General features: G+C 43.4%; 1 protein-coding gene across 1 annotated transcript in view; it reads right to left on the bottom strand.

The window, feature by feature from the left end:
* Nucleotides 1-4444: 4444 nt before the first annotated feature.
* Nucleotides 4445-9336, bottom strand: part of erf (Ets2 repressor factor) — a 45458-nt gene continuing 40566 nt past the window's right edge. The window contains exon 5 of the mRNA XM_085395197.1: nt 4445-9146. Coding sequence (XP_085251323.1) covers nt 8520-9146 — 627 coding nt within the window. The 3' untranslated portion in view covers nt 4445-8519. The remainder of the gene's footprint in view (nt 9147-9336) is intronic.

The following is a 9336-nucleotide window of genomic DNA, read 5'->3' as shown; positions in this document are numbered from 1 at the left end:
ACCTCTGACCTCAGACTACAATCGCTCTCAGCTGGAGGCCAAACAGCCTGTCAGTCTGCCTCCTTCCAGTACTGCCCGTCCCCCCGACGGGAGCAGCAGCCGAAGAGCACACCGAAGAGCACTGCAGGGGAGACGGACTGAAACAAATGATGGAATGATTAACAGAAACAAGAAGAAAGAAAACTGATTCTGATATAAAGTAAGACGTGATGCGAGTGCCTGCTGACAGAGCTGTGGTGCTGCAGTAACTGATGGGTGACACAGCTGCTGCTTAAATTACAGAAAGTCAGTGAGAAATATAACTGAGGGTCCTTTTTATGGAAATAGTGGTGAAATTTCATAGTTAGCACAGAGGCTCAGACTCCTCTGTTCACAATACCCACAGCACTGTAGCAGAGGAGCATCACTACTGAGGTGACTGTGGGGTTTTCTCTCAAAGCTGCAAACATGTTTGAGAAAAAAAACTTTGTTATGTTCATATTGCCATTGTTTCCTTTAAATTTTAATATTTTACGGTCTAAAAAAATAATTTAATATTATTCAGTGTTTACTTTAGTCAAAGCCAGTCTAGATGTTGTTTCCGGTCTTTATCTTAACTAAGCAAAGCCAACAGGCTGTTGTCCACCTAAAGGCAAATCTCACTGTGCTAACCCACCGACCAACATCTGGGAAGCAGATGATAAACAAAAGAAAAAAACCATCTGAATTGCTGTAAATTACACAGTTCAGGGAAACACAAAATTACAAAGCCTGTAAACTAAAGACATTTTTTTATTCCAGTTCCTTCCACAGTGGGACTTTCCCTGAGTGCCAGTTTCCAAAATGATCAGCCCAGCCTTAAATGCATGTTTATGTTTGTATGTAAACAATCTTCAGGGAAACATTTAATTATAAAGTCATTCAGGTTTCACCTTCATCCCGTCCAGTTCTGCTGGGAACTCAGCAAACCAGGAGGGTTTTCTGGAAAATCAAAGCTGCAGTTCTGACTTCAGACAGCAGGGGGAGCCAAAGTTTTACTAAAGAAACCAGGAGTGAAACACTGGGAGAGGCAGTTTTTAATGGTTGGAAAGTGGTAGCTACACAAACAGGTGAGAGAAAACAGCTCTTTAGGCTATATGTTTCTTTTAGTGACTTTATACTTAAACATAATGATGCTTTATTTGAGTCAAAATGTGAGTCATGGTGGAAAACCTTTGGGTTAAAGCCCAGAAAAGTGGAAACTAAACATTTCACGTCACTTTAATATACCTGGTTTTTAGATCTACTTCATATTTATATTTTGTCTTACAATCAATTAAAAAAAAAAGCAATAAAACTACATTTTTTTCTTACTGGATGCTAATTTCATACACCGTTCCTCTTTATCAAATTGGAAACTGTCAAACTAGGGTTGATCATCTTTTAGTAATTTAAGTCTCTTTTTTCAAAAGTCAGGAAGTACTAGTCTTTGACTCTTTAGTGTCAGGTCTGAGTTTTTTAGCCTCAATTACGGTAAATCCAATATTTATGGTTTTATAGGTAAAAAGTTTTAAGGGACTCGAATAATATTATTTTCTAACTTTGCACTGGACAAAGAAATGTTCAGCCTTAGCTTTGGCATTGTATTCAAAAACTGCGCTGTTATCAACATCTTTCTGTTTGAATCTCAAGAACTAAAGCCTGAAAGTGATCTGAAAGTAAGAAAGTGAATTCTGACCTTTTACTTGAACCCACACTGCTGCCGCAGAGCAAAGTGCACCCAAAATTTGTGAGGTGGCACAAACGTTACTGATTCAAATCATGAGAAGGCACAGCAGAAAGATAAGCCCACACCGGGCTATGAGAGAGATTTGCCAGTCGGGTGAGTAATTAGAACTTCCATGTCGGCAGGAGTGAAAACATGAGGTGGGCGGATCACCGAGGTGTCATTTGGGACACGATTAGCATCATAATTATTAAAACTCTCAGGGCAGTCATGACTAATGCTGGCCATGTGCACTGCTGCTGCACTCATACTGAAATTTAATGGAAAAAAAACATAAATGAAAAGCAATAAACAGGATGTTTGACTCATTCCTGTCATTGCACTAACGCCCTGGTTTCACCAGAATCCTATTTTAACATCTTGTCTTTGTTTTAAAGACCTTTCTGCACCTGAACTCACAAAAACACTGGTTTTAATCAGTGTTGCAGGCCTACAGCGAACAGAAGCGGGAATGTTTATCCATGGATGGCTTTCTTTCATAAAATGTGCAGAGACTTAGACGAGTACAAAGCACTTAACTTGCTGTTGACATCGGTTGAGTCACGAAGCGTTCAGAGGCTGCAGGTTGCTGAAAACAAAACGATCTGACTCAGTAATAGTTTGGCACACGTCAGCGAGTGAGTAAAAGCTGGCAAGCGGCTTCAAATTCTCCTCTTAACAGCCAATCAGGATGTCGCTAATGATTATATTCGTTATCTGTTCATTAATTATCTAGAAAATGTTAAAAGACCTGACTGTGAAGACGAATCAGACATTTTCTGTTATTCCAGCCGCTACATGTTCAAGTTTAACATCTGTTCAGAACAGCAGAGAAACATTTGCAGACCAGCTTTGAGCCCAGCAGAAACCTCCAGGGATGAAAAACAAAGCCCACGTGAAGCGCCTGACTGCAGTTCCTTTAATGGCCACCTGAGGCTCGTTACAAAAGTGAGTCAATCCAGGTAAACAGCAGAAGTAAACATGCTTACAGCTGACACAAGGGGAGGACTTGTTCTCTTTGAATAGTTTCTACCTCTGTAACATTTGCGCAGTTAGATTTTTTTAACTAGACCATTAGCAGCGAAATAACTAAGTGAAGCCTCTACTAAATTGGGATGCTGAAGCCTTTCGGACCATTTTAAATGGATTATTAGGGCCGGTGTCCTGCAGGTTTTAGACGTGTTCTTGATCCAACAGAGCTGATTTAAAAGGCTAAATTACTTCCTCAGCATGTCTTAAAATTCCTGGTAATGAACTAATCATTTGATTCAGGTGTGTTGACCCAGGGTGAGATCTAAAATCTGCAGGACTCCAGCCCTTGAGGCCTGGAGTTCCCCACCCCGGGCCTAAATGATTCCGATAACGCTTGGGAGAAAGTGCTGAGTATGACCCAAAGAACACCACCCCCACAGTCAAGCACAGAGGTGGAAGCATTACAGTTTGGCTTTATGTTTTTGTTAAGAGCACAAAACGACTTCACTGCATTTAGGGGCCATGTACTGTAAAATCTTCAACGAGAACCTCCTTCCCTCAGTACTGAAGATGGGCTGTGTTTGGATCTTCCAGCATGACTGTGACCCAAAGCATACCACCAAGGCAACAAAGGAGTGGCTGAAGAAGCACATTAAGGTCATGGAGTGTCCTAGCCAGTCTCCAGATCTCAATAGCATAGATGATCTTTATAAGGAACTGAATCATAGACATGTGCCCCTGAGAGGTGTTATAAGTTCTGTATCTGCACAATGTAAACTTTATCATCAGATAGTGAGCACGAGGCTTACCATCTAATGATGAAATTGTGGATGACTAGGTGCTAGCCATCTTCGTAGCGACTGTACGCTACAAAGCACAACACCAGACGAATTTATGTGCCACTGCAGCATGTCGGTTTTCTCAACCCTCCCTGAGCCTGGCTGTGCTGAAGGTTCCTTCCTGTTAAAAGGGCGTTCTTCCTTCCCACTGTTGCAAAGTGCTTGCGCAGTTTTTTGTTTTTTTTAACAATATAGTATAAAATGCCTTAGAATCACTGCTTTATCCCAACCTTAAAAAAAGGGGGCGGCAATCATAAAAATTTACACTCTACTACAGTAGCTTTGCATGATTCACAGTTTAAAATGATGCTTATTTGGACAACAGTGCAGCACCTCTGACAAAAGGAAGCACCGTCGGGCCACCTACTTCCTAAGCCTACTCCATGGATTGCCTGCCCCTTACCAAAATAGGGTTTTGGATATACTTTACATGAGCATCTACCACTCTAAATGTGTATTTTTACTGAAAATATTAGATAATGGTACAACAAACCAGGTATCTGGGTATATTTTACTCATCTACAGTCAAAATATCTACAAAAAATGTCAGTAAATTTAAAATTTTCCTGAATTCTAACTCCAGCTAACATCAAAGTCCGTAAACAAACTCCCCATTGTGTTTTCAAGTGGCAGAAACATGAAATAAAGACAGAAACTGACCTTTTTTTAATGAACCCTGATTATTATTTAATTACAAATGAAGATGAACAGATAGCAGTGAAACAGAAGTACATGTGGATCCTCCATGACATAAAAAAAAAACAAGTCTCCGTCTGTCCTCTGGAGTGAGCGCTCACCGCTGAGGTGGACATGAGAGGAGAGACAGAGACCCGAGTGAAAACACAGGGGGAAACGTTGCAAATAATAAAATGGTTAAACAGTACAATGCTCTTTTTCTTACAGAGTCCTCCAAAAAAAAAAAAAAAAAAAAAAAAAAAAAAAGGGAAAATATATATACATATCATCATAAAATGAAAATGACTGTGTCTGACCCCCTCGCTGTAGAGCACGTGGGGGGGTTAATGTGACCCCGCTCCTGTCCACGGTAACACGGTTATAAAATCAGCGTAATTAAAAGAAAAATAATAAAAAATAAAGACTGCACTGAAGCCGACTAGTTACGGAAAGAGCGCAAACTCACAGAAAACCAGGAATTAATGGAGAAGAGGCCGGGTCGTGGCGAGAGGATACAATGCAATTTAAAAAAAATTATTAATGTTAATAAGATAATAATTACAAGAGTAACAGTAATACGTCTGAAATAATACAGAAGAAAAATGGTAAGAACAGCACTGATGAGGCTGAGGAGTGAAAATGTGAAGCTGGTGGGAAACTGTTATTCTGTTGTCAGGTAAGGCAGCACAGGTGTAACAGTTCGGGTGTTTTTATTTTCCTCTACCAGACTCGTGTTAACTGCTACATCTGTCCTTGAAGTTCCCTCAGAGTTTACGGTGTAGGTTTTTCCCCATCACTGTGACCTCTCTCTCTGACCAATCAAATTTAAGGAGGAGTGGGATTTAAGAGAGCAACACTGCTCGAGAGAAGAGCCCTGAAAATGAGGCCACAGGTGTTTCTGGTGCCAAAGGTGAGGCTGCTTTAAACAAATCAGGGGTGTCCTGGTGCACTGTGACACCTGTGAGAGCAAATCAAGCTCCAGGCAATCCCGCTAGGCTGTACGCAATGAATGGAGAAAGCCGGAGGTGCTCTGTCTTTAGGTAAATGTATGCATGTGAGCAGATATGCAGACTCTACGCTGTCAGGGTCCTTCATCAGAGCTGGTGGGATTTTTGCTCATCAACTTCAAAAGTGTGTCCAAAACACCCCTGTGGACACGTACCACGTGCCTGATGGAGACAGCTGATGATTGGTTTAGGACATGGATTTGAGACTGGAGCTGGTTGGACAAACAGGACTAAAACCTGCACCAAGACTCTGCAGACTGGGCTAAAAAGCTCTGTCTGTGTGTGTGTGTGTGTGTGTGTGTGTGTGTGTGTGTGTGTGTGTGTGTGTGTAAACGGCTTAACCATAGAAACCACACACACACAGACAAGAATGAGCGAGTCAGATTATGGGAAGTCCCTCTCTCTCTCTCCACTCTGCCCTGAGGTTTACTGATGCAGTTTCCTCGCTGCGTGTGATTGGCTGCAGTTTCTATGGCAGCGCCAAAAGACTGCGGAGGCGTCTGATGTCAGGTGTGATGTCATGTTTCCCTTTATTGTAGCCACAGTAAAGCCTCGCTAACCATCGTACTGTGTGTGTGTGTGTGTAGGCTTCAGATCAGCACAGACACACAAAGCTTCGAATCCTCAGTCAAAGTCCAGTCCTATCACAGCTGTGGCCCTGCTGACCTCATGTGGCGACATGAAGCTGAATACCTGTGCCGTCCAATCAGAAAGCGCCCTGAACACACGAGTCCGTTCCCCGCTCCCTGTTTTGCGACCTTCACCTCTTTTAAGCTGATTTTTAAGTTTGAGGCGGGTGGAGAGCGAGCAAACGGGAGGACAACCCCTCCTAAATTTGCCTTTCTTGCGACAGACTCCGTGTTGTGGTGGTTAAACTCCACCCAGCTGCCACTCCACGGGCATTAAAACAAACACACCAGATAACAGAGTCATAATGAGTTAACCCGGGTCAGGTTAAATCAGCAGGTCTCAAACTGTGGAACATGAAGTGGAACTAAAACGAACAAATTTGATGCCTGAAAGTTTGATAAGGGAAAAAACAACAACAAAAAAACGTGTGAGGTGTGAACTTTTAAGTTCGAGAACCACCGGGTTAAAAGTTCACTCCTTTCTCCAAGTCACACCCTCCGTCCCCTGAATACACAATAACTGCTTCCCCCCCGTTTTTTTGAACAATATAAATATAAAACTCTGATACCAGTGGCCTTTTGTCGCTGCAGCTCAACGGTCAAAGAGAAGGCAAGGGTGAGAAGGCAAAGGCTGAATTATAATGGTAATAATATGCCCATTAGAGTATATACACACACATCTTTACCATTAAAAATAGTAGGATTCTCCTGATTTGTATCAAATGACCATATTGAAATATAATATTTGAATTCAATATATATTTGAATAAAATATATATGTGTAGATTTACTTATTCTGTATCTTTTACAAAAGCAGAAGGCATGGTGGTACTCTGTGTGTGAGATAAAACATTAAGCCGGGGGTAGGTCAATAAAACTCGAGAAAAAAAAAAAAGGCACAATCTACCTGTTGTTCTTTAAAACGGGCACATTTCTGTTTAAAACTCTGAATAAAACGACATAAAAATGAGCTGTTATAGCAACATCTCAGTGAAGGTTTGCCTGAGTTAACCTTGATGCTCGACATTCATTTCATGGTTCCCGTTCTTGTTCGCCCACCCACCCCGCCGTTAGACGAATCGCTGCTTCTCAAATACAAAAACAAAACATCACGTGAACAGATTATATCCAAAACACAGAAAGCCCTCAGATCACTGCAAAAATGCCCTAAAATACTGTCCACGTCCTCAAGAGGCACAAACGTCCTTTGACAGAAGTCCTAAAAACAAATCAGGGGAATGCAGACGAGAGTTTTTAAATCAGACGCCATCAAACCTCCAAAAACCCCTCGGTGATTGTGCGAAGTCACGCAGGGACATAAAAAGCAGAGAAACCCTCTGTATCCTCGAGGTTAGTGCACCAGCTTTGGGTCCACAAACACACACACACACTTGTTTCTGTGGGAGTGTGTGTAATTACAGCCTTGCTAGTGGATGCTTCCTCATTTCCGCAACAACCGAAGAGAAAATTGGAGAGAAATATCCGCCGCTCTCTTCCCAGACCCGGATGCTTTTTGCTGTACAACGTCGAATTCATTTGCAAACAATCTTGTGCGACGGGTCAGGAAAACAGTCCTCTCCTTTTCAGCTTCGTTCATCTCTTGTCTGTACAGCGAACGAGCCGAGGACGAGGAGGCCCCTGAGTCCCGTGGTGTCCCCGCTGATTGCTGAGCTCTTTCTAATCACCTCAAGTCCGTAAGATCCTTCGGAGCGAGGTCGGCTCTTTTTTAGCTCGCAGCTCTCCGTCCTGTAAGGAACTGCAAGGTGACGGGTGCAGACAGAGAGGCACTTCTATAATCTCCATCAGGGCGGTTAAAAGTCTCTTTTTTCTTCCTTTTTTAAAATCAGGAACTGTCTGTTATGGTGAGTACAAAGGAGAGAGGGGAATTCTACTTTCTTACAACCTGGATCTTTGCACCCTTGTATTTTGTCTCAAAGTTCCAGAAGAAGGACCCATTAATCCCATCAAAGACGTAATCTGGGCACAGATGCGATGTGGGGGGAACCATGGCAGACCTTACTGGCACTGTGAGGGTGTGGAGGGATGGATGAGGCAGTGTGCAAATGGATATTAAAGAGCAGACGCCCTCTCTGCAGAACTCTAATGTTAAAAGAAATAGAAGTGGGCAAAAATCCATGTACAATCTAAGTTTGGTTATCTCTTAGTGTTCGAGTCACAGGAGAGACGGCGTCCACTGCATCTGGTGAGATGCGAGGCGTCTCGCCTTACTGTACATTAGAGGCAACCCAAGCTTTTACATACATCATAATGCCGAGCAGCTACCTGCTGACAGTACTGACCGCCAAAAGACGTGACGATGCGAAAACGGAAACAAAGCTGCCAAATTTTTCTCTCTATTTGAACATGTTGGTGTTTCATATGAAGGAAAATATTTTGTTCTGCAATTTAAGAAGTGTACGAGGAAAAAGAGACCAACGACTCCTCGAATTATTGCACAAAAACACACATTCCTGCATATGATACACACGCATGTTCACATAGAAGCTGAAGAGCTAAATCAAAGCGCATTAAACCTTTAAGCGTTTGTCTCCATTTTAGCATCAAACGAACTCTTGCGTCAAATCAAATCCTGCTACGTTTACTACTGCTGGCGAGGACCGACGAGACTATCCGAGGTCTTGTCTCCAAGTCAGATCCTGTGCATGCGTGGAGCTCAGCAGCCGGAGTTCTCCAGAGACAGCTGCGCTGTGGCCCTCTGCAGCTCCGAGCTCGCTCTGCGCTGGGTGGGAGGCGGCGGCAGCATTAGCCCCAAAATAACCCCCTCTCCTCGTCCTCCTCCGTTCTCCACCTCGCTTCCTCTTCTCTCCGCCTCCTCCTCGCCTTCAGCCCGCACTTTCTTGTCCTCTGCCTCGTCCCTCTCTCCGTCCGCCTCCATCTTCTGGTCTTTGCTCCAGCGGCGCTTGAAGCGAAGTTTCAGCGGGATGCAGCGCGTGCCTCCGGGGCTGATGGGAGCTGCTTGGCTCCCCGGCTCGCTCTTCAGACTGATCAGAGGGAAGGCCAGGCCACCACCCCCACCGATAGGAGGCGTGGCGGGGGTCTTGAAGACCTCATCGTCGGGGTCATCGTCGGGGTTATTGTTCTGAGGAAGAGGAGCAGAGGGGCTGCTGCTGTTTCCGTTAGCCTGGTGATGGTTGTTTAGCTGATGGTGATTGTTGTGGCCAGCTGTCGGTGTGAAGATATCGCCTTCATTGTCCTCATCGTTATGATTCTTTTCATCTTCCTCACTGATGTCGGTCACCTCTACATCTTCTTCTGACTCTATGTCTGAAATGGGCTCCACCTGGAGAGAAAGAATTTCTTAAATATATTTCTGGTGACACATTAAACAGTTTGTTTGAACTAAATGACATAAAGCTGTAATGTGACCCAGCTGAAGAAGATATTTCAGAGATATTTGTAACTTTTGTGGATTTGCCGGGCTGAAATTTCTGGACACAAAGTTGCACCTTCAGTCTTATGAGATGTGATGC

The sequence above is a fragment of the Rhamphochromis longiceps genome, linkage group LG22, assembly GCF_057381845.1.
Source record: "Rhamphochromis longiceps isolate RC_006_pf linkage group LG22, R_longiceps_female_GT1.1, whole genome shotgun sequence".
NCBI lineage: Eukaryota > Metazoa > Chordata > Actinopteri > Cichliformes > Cichlidae > Rhamphochromis > Rhamphochromis longiceps.
The sequence above is the reverse complement of the archived record's forward strand: the minus strand, read 5'-3'. Positions and strand labels throughout refer to the sequence as shown.